The sequence below is a fragment of the Gymnogyps californianus genome, chromosome Z (genome assembly GCF_018139145.2).
Source record: "Gymnogyps californianus isolate 813 chromosome Z, ASM1813914v2, whole genome shotgun sequence".
Lineage (NCBI taxonomy): Eukaryota > Metazoa > Chordata > Aves > Accipitriformes > Cathartidae > Gymnogyps > Gymnogyps californianus.
The window spans coordinates 83,838,480-83,865,708 of record NC_059500.1 but is presented as its reverse complement, the minus strand read 5'-3'; the positions used below and the strand labels follow the sequence as shown (position 1 = coordinate 83,865,708).

The following is a 27,229-nucleotide window of genomic DNA, read 5'->3' as shown; positions in this document are numbered from 1 at the left end:
GTTCCCGGGCTGCAGAGGCACGGAGCAGCCTTGCTTGGGAGCAGCCCCGGTCGTAGGAGTGCGAAACAGGTTGTGACCAAGGAAGTTGTAATACCTGAGAGCGCAAATGGCAGCGGTCTGTCCTTGGCTCGCATGTGTTCAGTCCAACTGTGGGAAGCCAACGGGTACCACCAAGGCGGAGGTCGGTGGGAAGAGGCAGCATCGCATGGCCGCTGCAGCAGGCTCGGAGAGACTCCTGCAACGAGCGCTTGCTGCTTGGTCAGGTACTTGCTTAAAAGAGTTTTTCCCTCTGTGCAAAGCTGACATCTGCTAATGCAGAGCAGCTTGTTCCAGTGAGCAGGTTTATTCCCCCTGACAGCTCTGATAGCCACTACACTTTGCCATTTGGTAATGCACTTATAATTTAATAAATGTTCTCTTTGAGATCTTAATTTTAAAGGAGTTTCACCATGTATTTTAAAGTCTCTGGACTGCTGATTGATGGGTTTATTCTCTTCACAAATGTTTCCTTATAGCAGGTACCTATTTAAGTGAATTGCTCCGTATACGGAAATAAGCTGCTCTCAGTCACAATTGTGTTTTACAGCTTGTGCTTTACATTTGTGCCGTGCATGCCAGGTAATAGATTTTTCCTAATGTTACGTTGCACGTGAAGGCCGGGATGGGGCTGCCCAAGCCCGATTGGGCCGACACAGCCGTCACACCATCGGGTTGCCCTCCCGTCCAGCCTGCGTCACGCGGAGCATCTCGTGAGCGGGAAAATGGAGACGTGTTTCAATTTGAGGGGAAATTTGAAATCTTCTGGCAGCAATATAGCCAGTACCTGAGAGCGGAGGAGAGGCGGAGGGAGTTGAGGAGAAGAGCCAAGAAGGAATGGGAAAAGACAACCTCTTGCATCTCCTTGCTCGGGCTGGGTTTCCAAACACCTGCAGCCAGCTGCCCCCAGCCAGCCTGATGGAGAGACTGCGGTGGGTCGGCGGGACGGCACGGCCCGCCCCGCAGTGCCTCGATGCCGGAGGCATCTCCCGGTACTTGGCAAGCACGCACATCCCCACCGGTGATGTCTGCGAGGGGCGGCCGCATCCCTGACCCGTGGAGCTGGGGTTTCTCACCCCCAGCCCTTGCCAGCACCAACCAGCACACCTCCAGTTCACTCAGTAGCTAATATTATGACTTACTAATAGACATTTTCAAGGCCGTTTATCCTTTATTTGATAGACTGCGGATCCCCAAGGCTTGAGCACGGCGCCATGGGCAGAGAGCAAGCGCGTGGTCCATCCAGCCCGCGAGCATCCAGGGATGCTCGGCTCAGCTTGGCCGGAGGCGTTGGGGCAGTGCCTGCTGCATCGGCAGCTCTGCTAACCGAGTCTCTTGAATACTGAAAAATGAAAGATGTTGGAAACGTGTTCCCAGGACAGCGAGCTTTCCGGAAGAATTAAAGAAGAAAAGGTGTTTGGAACTTGCAGGCAGGCTCCCAAAAATGGCAACAATGTGATAATTTTTTCATCATGTCATATTACAGAATGGCGTGTTTTTCCCAGATCATTATTCATCATCTCTTCAAACCTCCCAGCATGAGTCAGAGTGATTTTCTAAATTCAGGCTCTCTTTTAAGAATATTAACATCTTTAAATCTATAATATATTTTCTGTCAAATCAGAAAGTCACTTGTACACATCTGCGATTTACTCTCTTTTGCCTTTTTGGAGGCGGCATATTACCATTTTTACCAGTGCCATAAATTTAACCTGTTTCACTATTCTGGATCAAGTTATTGCGTTGTTTTCTTTATCAACACTTACTCGTGATAATTTATGTCTCTGTTTAAATGGGGTTATCGGTGCAATTCCATCTTTGTAAAATTATCTGGCAAACATTTTTGGACAGATTATTAACGTGATTAAATAATACACTTCTTGCTTTTTTAAACATTGCTTTGTGGAAGAATGACAAAAAGACAGGGGCCAGTCAGAATATTGTTCATCCAGTTAATCGTCTCCTACGCTCTCTTTATTGCCTGTTGAAAATACTGCAGTCCCCATGATACAGAGGAAAACAAATCTGGAGAATTCTGCACATTTTAACATGAGAGGAATTTCCATGTCTGCTCTTAGCTAATGTCGTGATAACATGAGAATTCCACTGTGATAAAAATCTGAAAATAATGAATATTTATGTTGAAAGAGTGACACTTCTTCAGGAAACACACGATTTTTAAAAAAAAACTACCTTATTTCTCCTCAAATTCTTCCTATGACTGAGCCTGTCACAGCAAAATGAGTTAATTTGCTTCAGCCCAGTGGCTTTCGCTGTGTGAAAATTCAGCTGTAAAACCAACAGAAGAATAAATCAAATATCTGTCTTTAGCGAGGAAGAGTTACACCCAGTTACATGACACTTTGTAAGCTGGCATTTATTTTGGCTATTTTTCCCGTCACTTCATGACCGCCAGCCTCCCTCCGCCTTCCCCTGCTCCTCCTGATGCTTCGCTTCCCTGCTCGACCACCAAGCTAACCTGTGCGCCCAGGAGAGCCCAGGCTGGCGCGTGCCAAAGCCTTCATTCAGGGTCTTTATACAACTGCTAAGAACAGTAAAGAAAAATTCCGGAAGGCGTTTGACCCAGATGGAATTGCCACCTTGTCCCGGCGCATCTCCTGTTGCTGACGGGGAGGGTGGGTTGCAGCTGCAGGCGGGTGAGACCCGACGGCAGCACCCTGCCTCTGCATGGGCATCCCCAGCCAGCGCCACGGCTTCAACCGCCGCCCGCCGCCCTGGTTTTCTGTCAATTCATTGAAGTGCTGGCTGTACTGGTTTTGGTTATTTCCGAAGTGTGTTCCTATGGAGCGCTGTCGGCGTGGCGAGCAGCGCTGGCGTGGGGGCTGTTGCAGCTCAGGCACCCGCCTTGGAGACTCTGACTCTGCAGCTTTACGGTTCAGTTTGACAACAACCAATGAAGTGAAGCAAACTCATAAATTAGGGAATAAGTCAGCAAGAGGCGTAAAATACGTACTCATTTTCTTTACAGTGCGTACAGGGAGCTGTTAGGCCTTTATAACTCACGCTCTGCAGGTACTGCAGAAAGCTGAGGTGCAAAGCCAAATTTCCGTCGGCGGGACGGGGCCCCTTCCGGGCCTAATTTTTGTTGAGCTGGAGTCATGTCTGAAAGCAGTTAGGCTGGATGGCTGCAGGGACACAGGAAAAACCAGGCGTTAGGTTGAGACCAGTGTATATCGTCATGAGCAGGAGGGCTGGGCTGTGCAGGGAGAGGGGGACGAGAAGGGACCTGGGGCAGGGGAGGGAGAGGTACCGGTCGCTCCTAAAATAGCGGGAGTGATCAGAGGGGACACGGGAAGGTTTTTCTTCATCTCTTTCCAGGCCAGGGCCCATCTCATTTTTCCCAGGTAGCTGCTCTTACTGCATGGTAGTTGGGACATGCTGGAATCATTGCCTCACTGATGAGGTCACACACTAGGTGTTCACCTATCCCTTGGGAAACCTCCCCAGCAATCAGGGTGCTTTGTGGGATACCTGTCAAATGAGCGCAAGGGAAGAGAGCTGTAACTGCATCTGACCTTTTCATGGTACAAGTTAAAAACACGTCGTTTTGACTGTTTGACTGTTTGTCCTCTGAAATGCGCATCAAACTTTGATGCAAGCCTGGTAACCTCGAGCGCAACTAGTAGGGGACACTGGAATCTACTTAGGCAAGAGCAAGACGTGGTCACCTCTGGGTAGAGGGGCGATTGCTCTCACAAGTCGGTGGCACGGGCATCCCGTGTCTGGCCAGGGCAGGGATGGGTGGTGCTGGAGGGGTGGGCAGGGTGTGGTGGGGCAGGCACCGCCCTTCCCAGGAGACCCTCCCCGCTTTGTGAGTGCAGCCCAGAGAGAAAACCCTGTGCCGGGCAGCAGTGCATGCCAAGCGAAAGGCTCCGAGCTGTTAAATATATTGTGATACAGCAGAACAGAGAAATTACTGTACGTTAAATACCACAGCGCAGGGAAGCTGTTCTTTAAAGGCCCCCGTTATACCTCCGTAAGACGTGTCAGAGCAGTGCAGCTGCTCTGCGATCAGCATGCACGCCGCTTTGTTTGAAAGTGCAAGAAGTGCCCGACGCATGTTTTATTGAAGCGCCGGCATAGCCAGCATGCTGCCTTTGATGTCCTTGCTGCTTTCCAACCTGTGTGCTCGCTTCCTCTCTGTCTGGGCACTGGGTATATTCAAGCACCCTTTTTTTCTCCCTACCTGTCCATCTTAAATCTTTCAGCATTAAATCTGGCATTCAGATACATTTTCGGAAAACCTCTGCGATTTCTGCAGGGTTGTTCTCTGATAACTGCAGAACTTGTTTGAAGCATTTTTGAAGCCGGTGCGGGAGCAGCAGTGGGAGAGGGCAGGGTTGGGAAGGGGTGTTGGGGGGAGGCATCCCCTTACCCTCCTGCTGACCGGAGAGCGGAGGTTTGGGCTGGCTGATGCCTCCCACAGCTCTCCTTCATCCCATCTCTCAGGATTTTCAAAAAGCCTCTCGCCTGTGTCCCCGACCTCCCCTCCCTAAGCTGAATCACAGCACTTGTCTTTGCAAGATGCAGAGGGGCTGAGGTCAGGAGGGACTTTCCCCCTGGCCCCAGGTTGAAACCATCACTAACGTCCCACGCCAGCTTGCTTTCTGCATCACTCGGCATCCTGAAGGGAGAGCTGATCTGAAGACAGCAATGCTGAAGGTGCTAATATTAGAGGTGACGCTTCAGGCTGTCACAGCTCGCAGCTGGTGCCTGCCCTGACCGATGGGTGCAGGGACTGATCCTGGGGTGGCGGGACCCCCCCAGTCCCTCGCTGTCACGACGGAGGCTGGGACGGCGGTGCCCAGTGAGAGCACATGGCAGCTCTGCTCCAGAATCACCGCCTGGCACGGCACAGCACGCCTAAGAACTGGGTACCCCTGCCTGGCCAGGGCCAGCCCTGCCCGTCCTCGTGCAGCAGGCAGCAGGGTTTGGCTATTACTGGTTACGTGTTTGTACCTTTAGTCCAGTTAAATGCTGACAGACGAGTAGAAAGTTTGCTCCTGCGATAGCAGCGTCATGGCAGTTGGCAGTGATTGCATCCCGCCCGGTGTCTCCTGCTCAGCGGTGCAGGCTGTTGGCTTCACTGTGGCTTGGTTTGGCTGGTTGGGTGCAGAGCTGCCTTGCCACTTGTTTTACCCGTCCAAACAGTCTTCAGGCTTTCCTGGGGCTCGCTCCTGGCTGCTGCGGCACCACAGGCGGTGGGGCATTTCTCTCTCTCCTGAGTGCCCGATGCTGAGCACCCCAAACCCACGTCGGCCTCGACTGAGGCATAAGGCGCTGTATTAAAAAAAAAAGACTTTTGCTTTGATTTGTAGCGTTGGACTTGTCCCAGACACTGAGCTGCTGTTGGCCCTGTCTGGGCGAGTGATGTTTAGGCTCACGAAGCCAGGGAAGCCGCTGTGCCGCCTGGGGACGCGATGCCGGGCTGCCTGGCCCCATCCCACGGCCCCGCTCGGGCTCTGGGAGCCCCAAGGCGTGCGGGGAAGTTACTCTGCATCCCGCAGCCCCTCGGTCTTTTGCTCCCTGGTTTTTGTTTTTGGGTGGGTTGTTTTTTTAATGAGAGAAGCCCTTTGCTCCCCCTGCCCTGGCTGGGGGATGCCGGCGGAGGAGGGCCGGGCGTTCTTCCCAGCCCCGCCGGCGGCCGTGCTTCGCTGGTGGATTTCTCTTCCCTTTCGCTGTGACCTGCGAACGTCGGAGCAGGCGCTCTGCCAATTTTGTGATCTGCTGCCTGCTTCAAAATGGAGGCAGGAAGGTATCCATTTTCATCAAGGAGATGACAGTGCTTCAGTCTTCCTGACCATCTGGAGAGAGGCACCTCCAGCGCAGAAACAAAGTGCGGAGGAATAGAGAGAGTGTATAGGCAGAGAGAATAAATTGCACTGTAAATAATAAATTACGCTTATCAGCCCGGACTGGTTTTGGGAGATTTTTTTTTTTTGCTTTTATTTTGTTTTTAAATGCTGTCCTGGTTGAACTAAACTAAAGCAAGAAATACAACAGATATTTCTAAAAGGCAAGTTGCAGAAAGCTCTGGTGTATTAGTAAACAGATATAAGTAAATGAGTGCTTTGGCACACGTACTAAGTTTATTGCACAGACAAATATAATAAGTCCTAAGAAAAGAGGAGTTTTTCCCCTGATGTGTACACATGCTGTGTTGGTGGTCTTGTGTAGATCCAGGTTTTTAATAGTCCTTTCAAGCTTCTCTGGAAAGAGCTTGATCCATGGGAATTTAATATCCCAAGATATGTTTGTAATTTTCGGTGTTCTTGATAATGCTGCTTTTCTATATTTCATTTTTTTTAGTTTGGGAAATAAAGTTTTTGACTTCCTTGCAGTGCTTTCATTTTTGTTCTTAAGTGGGTAAAGTCCGTACACTTTCATATGAGAAAATCCGCATTGTTTCAAATTCTTGTTTATTTTAAGCTCCTTAATGCTCTAGGAAGAACATATGTACATCTGTTAGTTCATTTTATTTACAGAAATACGTAGTTTGACAAATACCTTGCAAATATCCTTGTTTAAAGCTGGAAAATGTCAGGCTGGAGTTTCTTTTGAAGCTTAAAATTTATTTTCCAGTCACACGTATACTGAGGTTTTTGTGTTGTGAGAGAAGAATTATGTGGTGTTGTGAACAGATTTATACTGAGCAAGGTAAAAACTCAATATTTCTTTCCTGCTTCCTGCTAAAGGCATACTAAATTAGTCTTTTTTCCTTAGGTTTATGCCCCGTCAGCAAGCACTGCCGACTACAATAGGGATTCACCAGGTTATCCATCCTCAAAACCAGCAGCCAGCACTTTTCCTAGCTCCTTCTTCATGCAAGGTAAGACGCTGCTTTCAAAAGGAAATCTATTTTGCATACGTTTTCTGTGTTTGTATTTTAGTTTATATGTAGTCGAGACATGCTGGAATATCATCTTGTGGTCTGTAACATTACCATTAAAATGAAGACCTGTATGTCTTCGTTTGACCATTCTGCCTCTGAACATCTTGTTTTGATCCTGCAGTGAAGCAGCATAATGAATAACTTTGCCAGCCTCTTATCATCTGGGGTTCTTGAAGCATTTTTTTCCAGCATGTGTGTGTGCCCATACATTATGCATATACTAAATGCACACAAATTTGTGCATGTACTTTGTGCATTGTTGTTTTATGTTAATGAGAAAGATTTTGTCTTATGTATACAGTGCTACAAGTATGTATATTTGCATGCATATGGAATTAGAGCAACCTTTTTAAAATCAAGCCGTTTCTCTCATTTGAGGATGGGTTAATAGTTTTCATGTATTCACTGCTACCATGTTGTATTTCTTGCAATGATTACGTGCAAGTACAATGAAATTTGGTATAACTTAGTAAATAAAATTCCTAGAGTTTGAAAAGATCCACACACAAGTAGGATACTCATCTTTTGCCACATTTAGGGCAAAATAATGAGCTTTTAAACACTTCTACATATACTCTGCTTTAGGCTAAGTAAAGGGTAAGTAAATCTGTTTAATTCAGCAGGAATGCTAGGCTAAAGTATTTGTAGGGCAAGGGGTTAGGTTTTATTCTATACACATATATATACACTTTCCGATTCCCACCCTTAGGAAAAAAAACAAGACAACCTACTTTTGTGTCCTCACTACCTGAAGGTCATGGGCGCTGCTCAGCATCCCTGGGGATGGCTCAGCTCCCTGTCTCAGGGTGAGCGGGCCATCTCCTGCGGAGCTCCGCCACATCTCCGGCTCTTCATTCAAGGATGCTCGTGTCTGGGTCTCTGTTAGGCAGCTGCCGCGGGAGGACAAGCTGGCTGCCTGCGAAGGGGCAGCTGCAGCAGGCAGGGCCGGCAGGGATGCGGGCAGGAAGGACCACTGGACCCTCCTGCCCTGGGTCTGGGGCCCGAGCGCTGCGAGGAGGGGTTCTGCTGGTCCTCCACCGGTGCTGGTGGGTCTTCGTGGGAGGGAAGAGGACATCGTTCAAAGCACTGACCCCGTTGGTGGGGGATCTGCATCTGGACCGTTTCCTGAGCGGTGGGAAGTACGGGCCAGGACTGAAAAGCAAACGGTGCTCTGGGCTTAAAACATGAATAAATACCTCCCCAAGAGCAACCTGCTATGAAACTCCTATGGAGTCACAAAGCTGGGGATTAATAGGGTTCTAATGATATCAAATATTTACCCTTTGTAGTGCTTAGCCATTCTGCGGTTTTAAATGTTATCTTCTCGCAGATTCGTATTGAAGACATAAATCTGAGTTAAATGACTGTTCAAACAGCCATGGGAAGGTGATGCTAGAAATGCTGCTGCTGCCAGGGTGTTTGAAGTATATATAAATATAAATAAGGTAGGGCTGTAGGAGAGACATAATAATTTTTTATTAGACCAACTCCTGTAGTTCAAAAAAGCTGACAACTTTTCCCGCCCACGTGCCCATCTTTCAGGTCTGCTGATTGTTATGGAAAAGTTACCTTTTTTTTTCCTTTTTTTTGTTAACACATTGACATTCTTCCAGTAGAAAATACATTTCACTGCTTTATTATAATTTCACTTCAGCTTGTCTAGTTAAATGCAAGATATGCAACCAACTGTTTTACTTGATAAAATTTGGGGAGCCCTTTTTATACTCTTCAGTGCGCATTGTACCTCGGCAGTGAACTGGCCTGAAGGATGAACGCTGCACTTAACACAAGCTGTGAAATCCCTAAAAGGAGAAACCATACAAGTGGTGCTGCTCTCTTTTTAAAGAAACAAACAAAAAGCACCAACGAAACAACTCAGAAAACTTTCTGGATGTGGAAACATTCAAAGTTCAGGAATTATCCGATCATTTACCAAGTTGAGGCTTCTCCAAAGCTCGTTAGCCCATCCTCGTTCTGTAGGCTTCAGTGTATTTCGTTTCAATGTTCAGGCTTTTGTCTCTGATGAAATTTGTTATAACGGAGTTGATGTACTTGAGTTTATGATACCAGAGCTGGAGGAAAGCAGCAGGAAACTTTCAAGCCTAAGTGATGTGACTGTAATGAAGCATTGCAGGATGACACGAGTATTCACCGTTGCTCAGTTCAGCTTCATTTTTATTAAGTACATGGCTTTATGCTAAAGCGGCGTAGCCCTGTAGCCCCGTTAGGGTCATTAGGATGGAGTTTGCAGGGGCACAAAGCCGTCGGTTCTGCAGGGTCTGGCACCGGCGGCCAGCGGTGTTTCCCTCCTGTGTTGCAGATGGCCATCACAGCAGCGACCCGTGGAGCTCCTCCAGCGGGATGAACCAGCCTGGGTACGGGGGCATGCTGGGCAACTCTTCTCACATCCCCCAGTCCAGCAGCTACTGCAGCCTGCACCCGCACGACCGCTTGGTAAGGCGCGGGCGCTGGGGGGGTGCACGGCGGGGCGGGGGGCACGGCTTGCACCGGGCAGCGGTCGGCACGTCGCACCTACCCGCTCACGGCACGGGCATGTCTTCGAGTCGTGCCGCTAAAACGTTCTCCGCGCGCCGTTGTGCGTTCCCAACTCTGCAAAGCCAAGTCTGAGAAAGCTCAGAAAACTTTGCCTGGAAGATTTCCTTCAGGCTGAGGGAAGGAAGCTGTAAAGCTGAAGGGTAGCACGGGCTGGGAAGCCCCCGGGAGTGGAGGTGGCTACCTCTGCCTTCGGAAGGATGGTGGTTAGGTCCTGCCGCTGCTTCACCCTGTGCGCAGTACCTGTTGCCACTGAAGATCACCGCCTCTGTACAGAACCTCTCCTAGTGCAACTGGGAAGTGGAAAGAGGAGAAAAAAAAATGGTGGCGCGGACTGTTCCGTCAGCCGACGTTGCAAGAAGAGGGTTGAGCCCATGTTTGTACCCTCTGCTCGGCTTGTGGCCGCCAGCCTGCCGGTGAGCTGCACATGCCTGTGCTTTCTGGTGTTTATAATTTATGGCAGTCAGTGTCCTTTGCTGGTCTGAGTTCATAGATAACTATCTAGCATCAATTTTCTGCTTTAAAAAAGGGAGGGTTTTTAAATTTTCTCCAGTACATCCTGATCCCTAGCAGGAGGAAGTTGCTGGGACTGATTCCATCTATTGTATTGGAATAGAATAAAACTGGAATTAAATCTGATCTGAGTACGGCTTAGGGGATATTCTCCTAATATCATGGCTGAAATGATTATGCAGAAATAACACTGGGTTCCATCGATTCAGTTCTTCGGTTTTGTTTTGTTTTTAAGTAAGATGTAAAGAAATGAACAGACAGCTAAAGTGAAGTCATTTTTCTGAAAATGTGTGAAACATTACAAGTAATGTTTTTCTATTCTGTGCCTATACTTTTCATTCTTGAAGACCATTAAAAAGGAAGAGTAATGAGGAGTACTGGTTTTAAGGGAGGAAAGAGTCTGTTGCTGTAAAGTCTTGCAGAACCATCTTTTGGGGAATAAGAAGAATTAAACTCACTCTTGCAAACTGAAAATTAATTTGCAAAACAAATCTTTAAAGTCTCACATTTAACGAGGTTAGCACACTGCTATGTAAAATTAATAGGAAGTCAAAAGCAAGAGAAATTGCCTCAAAAACTGCTTAATCATGTCCTTATAAAAGGCATAATTAAGGCACTAAGCAAACTTAACATTGCTCTGAAGTGACAAACATATAATAAAAATCGAGCATAACTTTTAAAACCCGATTTAATCTGATTTGTTATCTACACTGGTACTCATTCATCAGAATTAGGTGGCTTTTCACGGTATCAGCTCAGGGTAGAGGTAAGACAGCAGAGTGCCTTCATGGGGCAAGTCTGCAAACATGTTTGCATTTAAGTTTACCTCGATTCTGAATTTCTTGGTTTTGTAACATGTAGGGGGTTTTATGAAGAGCTAAAATATTTCTGCGATGTAAAATGGGTTAGGGCTGTTCCACCTGAACTCCCCAAAATGTTTTTCTATGTAGGTATTATTATATTTATCCTAAATTTCAGAGATAGTGAGGACCACTGATACCAGTCCAAGTTGCAGGTGCTCAGTGCCAACGATGCTCATATTAATCATTTATTATGTATGTCTGGACTGGCAGAGCCTTCTATATTTTAGGTAACACTGGGACAGAAGGGAGGCAGTGATACTTTAAATACTCTCCGCATAGTTTCTGCTGGAGCATCAATGAGAGGTCAGCAGTTTGTGGTCAGCTGGAGCATCCATGAGTGGTCAGCTTGTCGGGGAAAGTTTGAGTGATTTCAGTTCGGTTCCCTGCAAATGCCCTTAACTTCTCAGTGACCTGTAGAGAAAATGCATATAGCAAAAGAAAGAAAAGCTGTTTTTTATTATTTTTGCTTTCTCAGGCCTATCAGTGATTTTCTAAATAGTTGCATTGAATACAGAGAACAGTTCTCCGCTAAACTATACTCAGATCCCCTGTTTTTCCTAAAATGTTTGGCAATAGTGGTTTGACGTCTCCCCCTGAGAAATGAGAAAATCCCAAACCAGCACTTCGATACGTGTCACGGAGCAGGCGTTTAGCAGGGGAGATGGAGTCACTCCTGTTCAGACCACTGACCTAAGCAGTCGGCGTTTGCTCCTCTCTCCGTCGCATGAGAAGTTCTGTTCAGCTGTGCCATCTCAGCCGGCTGGGTTTGGGGCTGAGCTCCTGGAGTGGTTTCTAGTGAGTCAAAGCCTGAAAACGTTATTCAGACCTCAGTCAGAGTTGATGGTCGTTTTTCCACGGATAAGAAAAATAGGTTTGGGCTATGTTGTTTACATGCTTTGACGTAACTTTACAGTAGTCAGTTACTTGGCACTTAATTACAAGAAATCCTGTAAAAGTAATTAAATAGTACCAATGAAGGGAAGGACGTTTTCAGCCAGCTTACTCTGAACCACCTAGGGAGGCAGAGGGCACGGAGATGATCTTACTCTAACACTTCAGTGCCCTGATCCCGGGCCAGGTACTGCCATGTGTCTCCCGCTACCCGTGTTTCTAAGGAGGCTTTGTATCAGAGTCTCCAAAACCTAGAGGTCTTCTGCAGGACCTCTTCTCTGCTGGGGCCAATGCTGTGATAGAGATAAAAGCTGCGCATGTTCTAGGACCTATCTGCACACAGTGTCTTACACCCATTAAGAAAAGACTAGTCAACGGTAACAAACGGCACTAACGTAAGTCAGGTTTATAGTAATGCAAATTCAGCAAAACATTTGACCGCAGCAATGTCATGTCACAGTCATGAAGGTTCGTGTTGATCCAGCCATATAGCTGCCAAAGTCTTCTGTGTGCTGCCCAGACGCTTGTCCCATGCTTGTCTGGAGAACTTGATCCATCGCATTTTCGATTGCCTGTCGCACAGAGGCACTGCAGTGGGAGGGAAAATTGATCCAGTTGATTACCTGGGGTGCCGGTGTGTTTCCTTATGGCGCGTTTTGGAATACGAGCCACGCACGTCTTGTAGTCAGATTTTGGTTTTAATGTCAAAAGCAGTATGGGGTTTCTGCCACTTCCCTTGGAAGGCTTCTCCTCCAGCCAGTAGCTGTCCCTCTCGAAAAGGTTTGATTGATACATCACCTAACTTTTCTTCCTTAATTTCTTCTCACTACATCTCTATGTACCATCATCAGTTATGAACTGTCCGCTGTGGATCTTTATCCTTATCAGATAGGTGTGTGCTGTGTCTCCTCTGTCAAATTAGGGTGGAAAAATATGCTCCCTGCTTAGTCTTAGGGCAGCATTCTGCTTTTCTTAGTTGGGTGAAGTATGACAGCACTTGGGACTGGGGCAATATGAGCAGCCTGCTGCCTTCCATGGTCTCAATAGTTAAAATATTTCCTTTTTTTATCCTTTTTGCCACAGAGCTACCCATCACACTCCTCAGCAGACATCAATTCCAGTCTTCCTCCGATGTCCACCTTCCACCGCAGTGGCACAAATCATTACAGCGCGTCTTCTTGCACACCCCCTGCCAACGGGACGGACAGTATCATGGGTGAGTTGAGGTCGGGCGCTGCGGCTGCCGCCCGAAGCTCTCCCTTTCGCTCCTGTCTCCCTCGCATCTGCTTCAGTGCACTGTGCTAGCACCAAAGAGCTGAAAGCAAGGTGGAGGGTTATTTGATGGTGTATCCCAGTGTGCGGAAGGACTAGCTTCTTAGCTCAGTAGGCGCAGAGAGAGAGCAAGAATTTCATGGAAATAAGTACATCATCGTTGACCTTTGCCTCCTTTGCTCATGCATTTTACTACTACTACTTCTTTTTGTGAATTAAATATAATTACAGCAAAGCGCTTTGCTTCAGAGTTTGTATGGAAGACACTGCACCAGCTAAGTGCCTGATCCCACTGGTTTTGAAGTTTGATTTTATTGTCTTTAGTGATTTAATACCTGCAGTGCCGTGTGAGGTGATACTTCTGTATCACGACATTCATCCCCTTCAGTTCTTTGCTGGGTTTCCACGTGGTGTGGGGGAAGCGGCAATGGCGGCATGTCCCTGTAAGGGAGAGAGCCGCCGCTGACGTTGCTGAGAGTGACTGTAAATTAAGAGCATACCTCTGGATACTTAAATATTTGGCAAATACCGGTTCGTACTTAAACACAGGAAATAAAAAAATATTGCTTTGCCTGTATCTCAAAGAGCAAATAAAGCTAATTAAATAATTGGTAAATAGGGAACACATCGCTGGACACATGTTTCAGATTACGCACATGGTTCTGTATTGAATGACTGCGAGCAGGACTAATGCAGTAAGAATGGAGGGTGGGTTCAAACATTAACACATGGGCATCACATTTTTCAAGGTCTCTGAACAAAGAAGAAACTAAATACAGTCTCTTCTTAATTTGTCACTGTCTGAGAAAAACGTATCCCATTTCAGGATAGCATTTCTGTGCTCAATCTTGCCATTCCATTGAGAGTTCTTCCTTTACAACGTATTGCTGCTTCTGTGCACGTGACATAGGAAAATCACTCTCTCTTTCTCCCTCAAAAGAAGTCTAATAGAGTCCAATTTAATTCAGCCGTCTTTACGCCAGTTATGCAGCAGCCTTACAGATAACATTTAGGGATGCAAAATCTTGCAGAGGCATGTAACAGGTAGGACTGCGAATGCAGCCTCCTGCCCCTGTGCCTCTGGGAGCCACCCAGAAAAGTGCCTGAATTGCCCATGGAAAAAATGCATCCAGATTTTCATCTGGATTCATCTCCTGAAAAACCCGGTGTGTGAATCAGAAGAGCAACAATACAAAGATGCAGGGTTTTTTTAGCAGCTGTAAATATTCAACAAGTAGTACTGTTGGGCTCTGTCTGAACTGAAGGCTGCAAAAGTATTTCCTGGGTCTCGAGGCAAGTCCTCTTCTCCTCCTAAACCAGTGAACCTCCCCTGAAGTCTGGGCACACACTGTCTTTTCCCTGATTTTCCTGAGAAAGCCGTTTGAGCTGGCCCAGCCGGGAGCCGATGTGCCTCCATCCCGGTCCCTGGGCGAGGTGACGGGGGAGTGCGTTGGCGTAGCCCCGCCGTGCCGTCCCTGCGTGGGGACACAGACCACAGTGAGCGGGGCTCGGGCAGATGAGCTGTGTTCCCCGGCGGTCGTGCAGCTCTGAAAGGGAGCAGGGAGAAAATCCTTTCAAGGGACTGTAGGATGGCATTGGCAGTGATTAATTTCATGCTGAGCGTTGGCTTTTTATTTTCAAAGGTCTGAAGCAGTGCGATGTTTAAGCAACCAGTTATTGAGATAGAGCGACTTTAGCATACGCTGTACGAGTCTATCGTATCCATCTGATGCACGTATTAATCCCACTTGCTGCTTTCACTTCTAATGACATGTTGTTTGTATGACATTATGCACTGTGACATGCAGCTTTTCCAGGAGAAACATTATGTGCATTTCCCCTTGAGGCACTGGTTTCACAGTAATTTTATTACCAGAGCAGTCACATAATACTGCACTGTATATTTTACAAGAATGTTAAGCTTCCAGTTACAGGAGGGTGGTGAACTATCGTGCAGTATAAGAAGAATATGACTTTTATCCAGCAATGTCACTTCCTCATAATTTGAGAAGATCATCAGCTGTGAATACCGAGATGGTGCAAGTTTTTCCACTCTTCTTAACATAGAAACATAATTTCCAGTCTGCTGTTTCAGAAAGCACTATTCCATCAGAACAGCATGAGTTTGTACTAGAATTTAAACTATAAAAAGTCTGGCTGGAATTCTCTAATAGAAGGCTCCAGCCTATCGGTTACACTAGATGCTTTGCTTGATATAATTATACTTGCTGAGATACCGATTCCTGGAAGTTTATTCAATAATCTTAAGATTTACAATCAGAATCCCACCAGAAGGATGTGAAAAGGCTGTACTTCATCATTCTGTCCCTTTGCCTTCCAGTGCAGAATTGTTCCGCGCAGAAACATGCTGAGAAAGTTTTAGGAGATTAACTACAACAATAAACACGCTCTTCAACAGAGTTAGAATCAATCCATCAAAAGGTTGCAGTCTTTCACGATGTCTTCAGTACATTAATAGTCTTGTGAGTGGGGGAATAGCTCGCAAGGAAAAGCGACAGCTTTGGCATTGCATTTTCAAGTCCTGTTTTACAATCCTGTTCCCAAGTTATCTTTGTTTTCTGCATCAGGCCAAAATTTGCTGATGCTTTGTGTCAGTGGAGACCTGCCTTCTCAAGCAGGGAAGCCAGAGTTCAGGCTCACATGTGTCAAGTTGTATTCTCTAATAATAAGTACCTTTAGACCAGTTTGAGGAAATAAAGACTAGCATAAGTAGATAAGAAATGCCTTGCTGCTTCAGACGGGTGGTTCATCTAGCTCAGCATTCACTGGCAACGTGTGATCCTGGCCATTTCTGCAGCTCCTGCCCTTCGTGCTGCCCCGGCAGCCAGGACTGTCATGTTAGTGAGGTTGGAGGGGACATCCCTGCCTGGTTCTTCAAGCACCTATTTATGGACCTGTTGTCCATGCAGCCATCTAATCCCCTTTGAACCTGCTGAAGCTGTCTGCTTGCACGGCTTCCCTGGGCTGCACGCTCGCTACCTGCTCTGTGGAGATGGACTTCGCTTACTTGTTTTAATTTCTTTTCCTGGAAGTTTCATCAAGTGTTCCCTTGCTCTTGCCTCAAACCTTTGTCCATCATTGATTAATTAATTGAAACCTTTCTTGAAGTTTGGATTTGGCAACTTCATTCGATTAAATCCCAGTGCAGAAATGTCTTGGATAAACTGTGCCCTTCCAGTTTTGGGGGAGTTCCGTAGCATTCCTTGTGCTAAGTTGTTCTATGTTTTGCATAAGAACTTGAAAACGTCTGTCCTTGTTCAGACCAAAAGCTCATCTATGCAACGGTCCTGTCTCCAGCAAAGGAATGTAAAAACAAAGCAAGCATATATGATGTTTTCCCAGTCGTTCCAGCACTGGGTGCAGCGCTCAGTATTTAGGAAGCTGGAGTTCATTGTTCTCCATGAGGTGACCCAGCCTTTCCTGGAGGCTTGGCCTGGCGCAGTGACGTTAAACATTTGTGAAACGGTGCTCCTCCTCTTTCATTTTCACTCTGCTCCCTCAAGAGCCGATGCGGTCCTCCCTCTTTCACATGTTGCCGTAAGCACCAGATGACAGCCTTTCTGCCCGGTTGTTTGGGTTTGTGCAGCCTGCGTCATACCCGCTGTAGCGATCCCTTTTCCAAGCTGGAGAATCCACATTTATTGAGTTCGTCCTCTAAAGGAACCACTCTCTGCTTTTTCTGACTTCTCTTCTTCTGTTCTGTTCTGTAGACCTTGATGCTCTTTCTTGATGGACTTACCAGAGCTTTGCTCCATATCCAAAATACAGGTGCGTCGTGAATTCAGAGGGACGTAACGGGCTTTGGGTTGTCTCTGCTCTTTGCCCAGTCGTTGCTCGTTGTTGGGGTTTTCTTGGGGGCGGTGAGAGGCTGGTTCTGCTGCTTAACCATCAGCTCAGGTTCTCAGCTAGTTACTCGCTGTAGCTCTAGGTTTTCTCGTCTTTCTGGACTGCTTATTAGGTAACTGAGAACCCACTTGGGTGTATTTATGGCATAAGGCTTTTTTCCCCCCATGTTTGTTGCCTGGTGTTTTTTATGTATGTATGGCATTTATTGCCCAGCAAGTTAGTGTTACAAGAGCTGCTCTTTACACATAACATTATATTTTATTATCCTGAATCAGGATCTTGCCAAACGTCACAACCTCGGCATATGCCACGTCTTTTTCCAGGCCATGTATGAGTATGTTGAACAGTACAGATCTGCACAACTGGGAATTTGCTGGTAAAACTCCTCCCTTATAAAGCTAACTATTAATTCCTGCTCTTGTAGTCTCTCTCTTAATCATTTCTTAATCTGCAAGAATATCCTCGCTTCCCTGTTATCCGAAGACAGTTTAGTTTCTTTAAGAGCCTTCGGGACGGACGTGGCTTTGTTGAAAGCTGAGAGAACAAATCCATTATATTTATTGGATCTCCTGCATCGATGTGCTCATCATGTTTTTGAAAGAATTTAGATTTGTGAGACATGACACCCTCCACAACAGCGGTGTCAGTTGTGCAATGTGGTGTATTTATCCATATGTACCTTGCTCTTTGTTATCTTTCCTAGTAGAGAAGTCAGATTTAAAATGTGGTGGCTCTTTGAATACACAGAACTTCATTTTCAGTATTGATTTTTAATATTTTCTACTTTCTTTACTTCAGCCCTAGGTTGGTCTAAGCAGTCGGTTTCACACTGCAGTTAGAAGTTAGACAATTTTGTGTTTGAGTTTCTTGAGAGCTCTTAGAAACGTCATTTGGCTCTTCTTTCTTTTTCTTTTTATTGATTTATTTTAAAGCCTTTACATTGACACTTCAGTTGGAGCCAATTTTTCTGACTAATCCCTTGTAAAATATCATCTGTCCCATGGCAAGGCAGATGAAAATAATCTGTTTAGCATTTCTTCTATTACCCTTTTTTTCCTTGAATTCCTCTGTTACTACCAACTCTCCCTCATTGTGCCTATTTCTGATGGGCTTGAAAAAGCTTTTAATAATGGCTTTCAAGCCATTAAAATTGCTCTTTCACAGGTTTTTTTTTTTTTTGGTCTTACATGTAACTTGCATTAAATATTTGCCTGAGATTCTCCATCCTGCTCAACCGGTACATCTTATGGTTTTCTTCCAAAAGCTGAAGGGAAGTGGAGGAGCACTTGTTAGATGGGATGAAAGCCTTTTGTTTGGGTAGGATCGATATCTGTTCTGCATTCTGTGTTCTTTTTGGAACACCACCTGAGGATCGGTTTTACCCAGAGGTGACAGAGCAAGGCTTTAGACTGTCTCAGACCCTGCCGTGGTGATCCTCAAGTTATTTCAGAGTTCGTTCAGCCGGGGTTTGGCACACTCTTCGCAGGTTATCTTGCGAATGCCCCTGCCGGGAAGATTTATACGGCTGCTGTGGGAGCACCGTCCGCGGATTTCATCAGATTACTCTTTGGTGCAGGGTGACAAATCTGATGCCAACTGGGCTGGGCTGCAATCCTTCTTCCCCGCCGGCCGCTCGCGCGTGAGGAGCAGGGTCTGCACGGACGTGCTCTGAGTATCTTCATCTGCCGTCACGATGCACGTCCCAGCTTAGTCTAAATACACTTTCTTGCTTTTCATATAAATTTTCTTCCATTCTGGGTGCTGTTCTGGACACCAGTGGTGCTTTTCAGAGCTTGGATAAATATCCCGATGGTTTAAACCTGACAGTTGTAGTGCACACCGAAGCTGTCAGCTAGGCCTGTCCCTGCTCAGCCTTTGGGGTGTCAGCAGCTGTATTTAAATAGTGTTTCATTGAAGCCGGTGGTAAAGGGATGGACCAACAACTGTACGATATTAGTAGAAACAGTTGATTATATTCCATAGCCGTTCTCTATGTAAATCAGCACAGTACATTACTTTTCTCTATAGTGATACCCTGCGTTGTCTTTTCCTACGTTTGAGGTCTGTTCTTATTTCTGTTGTGCCCAGTCCCAGGATGATGTTAGTTTTGTCTCATTGCTCCTGAAATCTATGGGCTCTTGCAGCGGACACTCCTTGCTGTGTTTCTTCTTAAGACTATTTTCTGTTCTTCCTTCAAATACGGGATTTTCTTTAGTCACCTACAGATTTCAGTCATGTCCCTTACATTACCAAAATGATAGCTGAAGCAAGTAATAGTTCGCATGTAAAATAGTTAGTGATCTAAGAAAGAAAAACATACATTAAAAAAGCTAGCTGTATTTAAGTAATCCCAGCTATTTTTGTGACATGAACACTTTCAGAAGATCTCTGTCTACTTATGTTTATCTTGGTCTTCCACGCAGAAGGTGCCGTAGTTACCTTCCTTTGCCCATTTTCTCCGCTGTCCCTGAGAACCCAAACCCAAGAGCGCTGGCCGGCAGCTGGGAAGGAGCCTCAGCCCAAAGCGCCCGTGCGTGCGCTCCTCCCTCCTCTGGCTTTTCCTCGGGGTTTTGCAGCCTGCAGCTCAGAGCCATCCCGAGCTGGGGTTGCGTCTGGGGCTGGTGTTCAGTAGCCACAGATGGATGTTCTTCTCCATGAATTTCTCCAGTTCTTTTTAGATCTGTTTATATGTTTGGTCTTTGCATACCTTAAAGCAACGAGTTTCCCCATCTGACTGGACACTAGTGAAAAATAAACCGCTTTTTTTTGTTTGTTTTAATGGGTGGCTGTCAGGTTTTGTATGGGGAATGCAACGAGTAATGATGCAGAGCTTGCCTTCCCCCTGTTATAAACCTCCACTGTATTGCTTTTCAAGCATCCCTTTCCCATTGAAGCTCCCTCTTCTCTGCAAAAGGGAACTTTGCACGCTGCTGCCCATCCCTGAGGCTCTCCCTGTATGTTTTCCAGGCCTACCGCAGTAATTTGTCTTCAAAGTCTTTCAGGAAAAGTTTAATATTCAGTATATCTGAAGAATTCCTTTGTTCTTAGTGGTAACTAATATAAGACGTGGCCCAGCTCAGTGCTGTCAGGTTTCTAAGAGCACATGGAGCAAGACTGTGGTCCCTGTGTTTGCTTTTCCCGCAGGACAAGTATAGCTCATCTCATTAGGAGAAGCCAGCCTTCAGACAGACAAATGTAGGACTTAATTTTAGAATAATGCAGTTAGAGTCACTTAGAAAAAGGAAAAAACAATGCATGATTTACATTTAGATTCACAGTTCACTTTAGAGCGAAGTAACTGAATTTCTGGACATCTGCCTGGTGTTATTCAAGTCGCAAACCTTTAGGTTGTGATTTACAATATTAAATTACCCTGGTAAGTTGTATCTCTAGCTGACACCGCCTGTTCTATCTGTCTTCGCGTTTCTTTATATATCTTTCTTTATACATCTTGATGCCGAGTTTCAAACTGAGCTGAGATCACAAATAAGCTGTCATTGGCAGATGAGCACATTTTCAAGTATACAATAATAAAAGTTTAACCAAGAAAAGGGGAAAAAAAGGAGTAAGCAAAGACATACTTGCAAACCGCACTGCACACGTTTGTCTCACAGCATCTGGGACACACATAGACCTTGAGGCCTTTCCAGAGGAGTCTGCTGTAGGAGAAATGCTGAAACATCGGAGTTATGCAGTCACATTAAATGTAAAGATGCTGCATTTCTTAAATCTGATAACGTGCACGTTGTACGTGAGAAATAGAAGGAAAACACTGTTCTGTGCCGTTCCTTAAGTTTTCCTAACTAGACCCTGCTGAAGCTGCTACTAGAAATTTTGGGCCTAGGCAGGATGGATCATCAATACCTGATACCTCTGACAGCAGAGATACAGTAACTACTAAGCACGGAAGGCTGGGATGAAAGGGGCAAGGGATGGAGACTGGGAAAAGCTAAATGGGGACAGTGGATGAGATAAATGCTTTCAGGGTGGGAAGACTGGAGGGCAGGACATCCCCTGGACCACAGATTTCCTGCTGCTGCTGTGGAGCTGCAGCATCCACAGGCAGATCAGCTCATCTGCTTTGAGTGCTGGTCCACATACATTCGGTTATTAGTGACTGTAGTTACACCGATGGCCACAATCAAAGAGCTCTAAAATGGAGCCAACCCTGCTCTTTCCCATGCCCTGAACATTTAACTGAATAATGCTGGAGTGAAACTTGGAGGAGGCTTTTTAATACTACTTTTTAATGACAAAAAAGTGCCCGTGCTGGCACTTTGTGGTACCAACATGGGCAATTTAACCCCTGACTCCTTTTCCCGCGGGACACCCCCGGCTCAGAGCAGGGGCTGGGTTTGCTCCTGAAGTCCCCTGGGCACGGGATCCCGTGGCCTTGTGGTGCAGAGCCTGCTGAGGGGCTTGGGGGGGAGACGGGGGGACTGAAGCCCCTCAAACCCCGCTGCGTACAGGATCCTCTCCTGCCTCAGCCCTTGCGTTCCAGACATTGATCCAGGCTTTCAGGCGTGGTTACCGACTGCTTGTTTCTCATTTTCTGGCCTCCTGACTTAGGGCCCTCGGAGATGAAAGCAGAAGTATTGATCATGGGCAGCAGTTCGGCAAAGCTGCGCTTTTAGTTTATAAATGGACATATAGGTGCTGAAACTGGTGGGATGTTTCACCCTAATTTTTCTTTCCTTCCATTTCTCCTGTAACGGAGAAGTTTCAATGCTACCACCTGAGCATGAGAAACTGGTAGCCGGCTACACCATGATTTTTCTTGCCCTAAATTTCTTATATCAAAGTTGCAATCCCATCACCTGAGAGATGGTGAAAAATCATTTCATTAAATGCTCATGAAATGTTCGAGTAAAGTCAGGAGGAACACTTTGCAAAAGTCCATATGGAATTTAATAACGTCTTTAAAACATGCATTGAAAAGTATACAAAGGACCAGGGTCACAGAGTGAATGAGGAGACAACAAAATACCGGGTAGCTGCTTTTATTAATGGCACTTTGTCCTTCCCTCGCAGTGAGGGAGGCTGGGGCTGCCTGGGAGCGCGGCAAGGGCCTGGAATTAATGACTGCTCCCAGTGCGGGCGCAGAGAGAGAAACTGGGCCACGCAGGCAGGCTGAGCTCTGGCGTTCCCGGCTCCGGGGAGTTTGTCTTTGCCACCTTTACAATGTTCCTCGGTGGTAGTTTTTGACATTCTGTATGTGAAATATTGCCCGTATATATAAGTGTCTTAGAGTTTTTGAAGAAGAAAACCCTCGTTAGAGTGGATTTGTACACCCTAGAGCACAAACGCATGCCCTCGGATGGGCACCGGCTCTGAGCACAGGCAGGGGAGGCAGGAGCCCTTCCCCAACCCCAGGCTGGCCTGGCTGCGCGCTTGCATATTTCCCATACCTTTGAGCATCTTCTACTATTAGAAGCCTTTCGTTCAGAAAAAGTAAAGCTATATGGCCAAGTACTATCAAATACGCAATATATTTTTAAAAAAAACCAGCATGTCAAGTTTATATTTTATCTGCAAAAATGGAGCATGAATGTGTTTGATATCTACCTTAGCAAACAAATTAATGGCAATTAGAGATTAATTTTATGTAATTAGCATTAAAATGCAATTAAATTATGAGTAAGTGGACCAGGAATAGAAGTCTATGATGTCTTACTGTCTGTTTTTACATCGAGTCTTTTGTTTTTCAGCAAACAGAGGAAGTGGGGCAGCAGGCAGCTCGCAGACTGGTGATGCGCTGGGGAAAGCACTTGCCTCTGTAAGGAAATATTTACTTTGGAATACACGTTTACCGTTTTGAAAGTGTGAACTTTAATCAGAATTGGACGCCTGGAGTTTACGAAGATGAACAGCAAACGGGAGAGATCTGGTCTCAGAGGTCACCCGCGTGGAGTTACTGCCAACCGAAATATTGAACAATCAGTGCAAAATGGTGTTTAAAAAGTTTTAGACTTAATTTTATGGTAGAATAGAAATGGAAAGAGGGGAAACCTTGACCTGGTCACATTGACTGGGTGCCAAGGAGCTGTGTCTGTTAGTCTATCACACACTGCATTTCCTAGGGCGAGGGAGGTCTGAACAGAACCCAGCGGCAGGGTGACTTCTGCACTACCGAGCCATCCGCAAACAGGATTCCTTTTGAATTTGCCTTTAGATTTTCTATTTTTCATGGCAGTTTCCACCTATTCAGTTACTGTGGTTGCTGTTAAAGTCAGCAGTTACCACCTCTTACCTGGGTAGCTGGGGTACGGCAGTTTTCCAGCTCAAAGCGGGAGGAAACCCTGCCGTGCCCCAGCTATCGCTGCGGTAGCAGTTGGCACGGGCTGACTTTTAATAAGGACCACTATAGTTATTTTCTGGGCAGAGTGGGTTCCATTGAGTTCTCATGAGAGTTAATTTTTTTTTGCATATTCTTCGATGCTTCATTGAAAAAGACGAAAAGTCAGACTCTAGTTTGCCTGAAATAACTGATACAGTACAGAATCCACTTTGAAGTGGTGCCCTGACAAATGGCACGGGTGGTGAGCGGGGACGCCGCGGGGCGGTGGCACCCTCGCCCGGGCACGGGGCACGCGGGGGCTTTCTCGCCGGAGCAGCGGACGAGTAGTTGGAGTTCGCTGCTGCGGATCACCCGCTGTGCCAGGGTTTAACGTGCTCCGCTCCCTTTCCTTTGTTTTGGCCGTTAAGGGATTTCAGCATAACGAAAAAGCAATTTTCAGGCGTGCTTTAAGGCCTTGTTCAATGACACTCATTCGTAAAGTAGTCTATGCAATGAAAATGTATATATCTACCGTAGCAGATCCGTGTGACAATCAGAAACCATCGCTTAATTGGCTAGTGTCTGTTCCCATCAAAAGGGGTCTGTTGTCTAGCTTCCTGCATCTAATACAGTTTTGTCTTTATAAAAATATTAATATTTGAATAAGAGGCTTTTAACCTGTCCTGCTTTCATTTAAATGAACTGAATGCATAAGAATTCCATATTTCTTTCTGCATCAGTTTGTGATGGCTTTAGATTAATTCTGTATCATCTTTTAAAGATCTATTCTCCAGATCACACCAACAACAGCTTTTCATCAAATCCTTCAACTCCTGTTGGTTCTCCCCCTTCTCTCTCAGGTATTGTTGTTACAATTCTATTTTACTGAACGTTTCAACATATTTTTGGTAGGAGATGCCTAAATGAGCTCCTACGGTACTGGGTGTGAGATGTGCATCCAGCCGGCGGCACCAGGCGGTTCCTGTAGTGCTGTGCAGCCCGCGCAGGTGCCTGGTGGTCCCACAGAGATGAGCAGAGAGGTGTCCTACACGCTGTATTTCCAGTGCAGAGAGAAGGTCGTTGCAGCTCTCAGGCGGATGCATTGACAGAAAGGCAGTGGTTTTATGCATCCTTATTGCGGCTTCCTGCAGCGCCCTCGGGGTCTTGTGGCAGATGAGTTCTGCCCTGTGCAGAGCATGTCCCCGTGCCGTGGCCGTGCCCCCGTGCAGAGACACCCAAGCCCTCGTGGCAACCTCGCTCCAGGGTGGCCGTGCCAGGTACGTCTCCTCGGACGTTCCCCCCCTCCCCGTCCCCTCCCGGGGCTGAAGCAAACGCCTGTTTGATCCGTAAAATGTGTCTCTGGACAAAGTAAGCCCCTGTGAATCCAGTTGATTCATTTTATACTTTGTTTACAATAATTGCATATTTTAACTAAACCCACTTTACTAATAAAAGCCTAAACTGAAAAGATCCAGAGGCCCAGGGTAGTTCTCATGAGCATCAGGTGTTTTAAATGTTTACCTGAATATAATTCAGATTTCTTAAACCTTGAGACTTTTCAGCTAGAGCGTCAGGCTTCTCCTCCCACGCAGCACACACTAATGCCTTGGAGAAGGCCTCTTGGCTTTCCATCCCCTCTTTGAGACGAGGGCTATATCACAAGTAACCAAAGACCCCTGTCTCCTCTTCTTTGTGCATGAGCCCTGGATCCTGTTAACCTCACCGGGAATCCTAAAAGGCAGCCGAGGCTGCTGTGCTTCCGTAGGGCAGTGCTGGCGAGAGGTGGGATCCATCCCTCGTTCTCCATGGGGCACGAGCAGGACAGAGGTGGGGGAGCTCCTGGGCTCCTGATCCTTTAAAGTGGTGGCCCAGCCTCGGAGACATAGACCTAGTAGCAGCTCTGCGGTGACGAGACCCTTTTGGAAGGAAGAAGGGAGAGAAGCTTGCGCTAGCTGGCAGCCTCTGCGGGACGAGGTCCAGGAGGAGGGGTGGGAGGACACCATGTCCACCTCCATCACGCTCACCTGCTGTGAAGGAGCACGTAACATCAGGGTGACATCCAGTCAACAAATGTCCCCCCAAAGCCACCCCTAGCAGGGGATGGGGGACGGAGAGACCACCTGGCCTTTCATAGCTTGGGGGGGTCCCACACCTCAGAAAATGACTTTCTGCCGTTATTTTGCCTGGAATCAGCCCCGAGGTGTAGCACCCCCGGCACTGGGGCTGCGTTTCTCCTAACGAGGTGCTGCCCTCCTTCCCGATGGAAGGGGCCGAGCCAAAGAGAAAAATCCCGTGCTAATTTGGGCTGCGTTGCTTTCTGCAGGCTCTACTGGGTAAATAGGGAGAGCCGAGTGTCAAAATAAATAAAAATAGGGAGTATAAGTGCATTTAAATAAGAGCTGAAAGTGTTTAGCATGCAAAACACTTTCCCTCAAGGATATCAAGGGCTAGTTAAAAATTATTTCGAAAGTAAAGATTGCTGTTCATTGCTCCATTCGGTGCTGTAGCAAAGACTCAACTGAAAGCTCCATGGGGACCAGAAAAGGGAAGATTCAAGTTTTAATTAGAACTGACATAATTTTGACTTTTATGAGAAAAAAAAATCTTAAGTGTGAGAGCCTAAAAAAAATTGCCATGAGTTCCACCCTGGCCTATCTCAGTCCAAGCAAATGCCACTCAATGTAGACATTAAGATTAAAATCCTAATATTTCCATCTCAAATTCTTAACCCCGTTTTATGAGATCATTCAGAAGATCACTCGTTCAAAAGAGCATTATAAATTGTCTAAGCCTTGTGCTATATATATAAAAGCTGTTGGGGAAATGCTTGAAAAAACTTCTTTTCCCCGTGTTTGCGTTGCCTCTTTCACAAGGGCAAATTTTTCCTTAGAAAATGCTGCTGGAGACCAGGAGCCCTTTTCTTCCCGCAGCAGCAGGAACAGATTTCGAGCAGCGGATACAAACCAGAAGGTTGTCGGTCAGACCCTTGGTGGTCTCACCGGGCCAAACCAAATAATCTGCCCAAAGAGAGTGCAAACCTTATCAGCGTCTACGTGAATGTTGTGTGCAGTGCTTTTACTGACTGCTTTTTTTAAGATTTTGTAAATTTGATGGTGGGATGACGTAATCGGTGGCAGTGAGTATGTCTCGAAGCGAGGCTAGGAGAATGGGTTAGTGTGTGCTGGGCTCACGCAGGGGTCCAGCCGCCCCGCAGCACCCTGCAGCCGCGCTGCTTCTCCTTCCACCACCGAGACGTTTCCTTCTCCCGGAGCCTCGCGCAGCTCCAGCTGCCGAATGAATGCAGCCCTCTATGCGGAGGAGCAGCCTGGGGGAACTTTGTGGCCTGCATCTACGTGCTTTGCTACAAAATACCTTTTTTTTTTCATCCGTGTGTATTTTGGAAGTTCTCCATATGTCTGCTCTATAGTCTATCTGGAATACGGCATTTACATGTCTACAAAACTGTCCAAAAAGTTTGAAAGACATTTTTGTTTGCATAGTTCTAATGGTAATTCCAATTTTACTATTAGCAGGCACAGCTGTTTGGTCTAGAAATGGAGGTCAAGCGTCATCATCTCCCAATTATGAAGGTCCCTTACACTCTTTGGTATGTTTTGATTAGTGACCTCCTCTGCCTCAGTATTTTACTTGCTGTTCTTTCCATTTCTCATCCATTCTTCTCACACAGGTTTTCATTTCGTTAGTGACCGCTATGCCCTCGGACTTGATTTTACCACCTCTAAATTTGTATCGTGGGTGCCCCGTGCTTTAGAAACGTGATGCGGTTTGAGATGCCGCTGGCCGGGTCCCCTGTTTGACAGGGGATGCGCTGTTAAAATCTACTCAAAAGGGGAACGAGGACCACAAAAAGAAGGGAGGATGAACAGGCAGATGGAATATATCGAAGAGAAAATGGGAGTAGAAAGCCGTGGTGGCTGTCACGCAGGACATTGCGTGGGCTTTGCCCATCGGTCCCGTGGAGCGAGGGAGGGAGCGCGGCCGATGCAGCAGTGATGGTCAGGAGTCCTCGCCCTGGGAAAAGCC

At 46.5% G+C, this 27,229-nt stretch overlaps 1 protein-coding gene across 11 annotated transcripts in view; it reads left to right on the top strand.

Annotated features, from left to right (window-relative positions):
- Positions 1 to 27,229, top strand: part of TCF4 (transcription factor 4) — a 244,897-nt gene that overhangs the window by 195,774 nt on the left and 21,894 nt on the right. For 7 of the 11 annotated variants that reach the window (XM_050913658.1, XM_050913660.1, XM_050913655.1 and 4 more), the window contains 6 exons: positions 6,781 to 6,886; positions 9,270 to 9,403; positions 12,853 to 12,985; positions 22,617 to 22,684; positions 23,967 to 24,045; positions 26,716 to 26,792. In XM_050913658.1, the coding sequence (XP_050769615.1) occupies positions 6,781 to 6,886; positions 9,270 to 9,403; positions 12,853 to 12,985; positions 22,617 to 22,684; positions 23,967 to 24,045; positions 26,716 to 26,792 (597 nt within the window). The remainder of the gene's footprint in view (positions 1 to 6,780; positions 6,887 to 9,269; positions 9,404 to 12,852; positions 12,986 to 22,616; positions 22,685 to 23,966; positions 24,046 to 26,715; positions 26,793 to 27,229) is intronic. The other 4 variants (XM_050913661.1, XM_050913657.1, XM_050913665.1 and 1 more) reach the window with 2 other exon arrangements.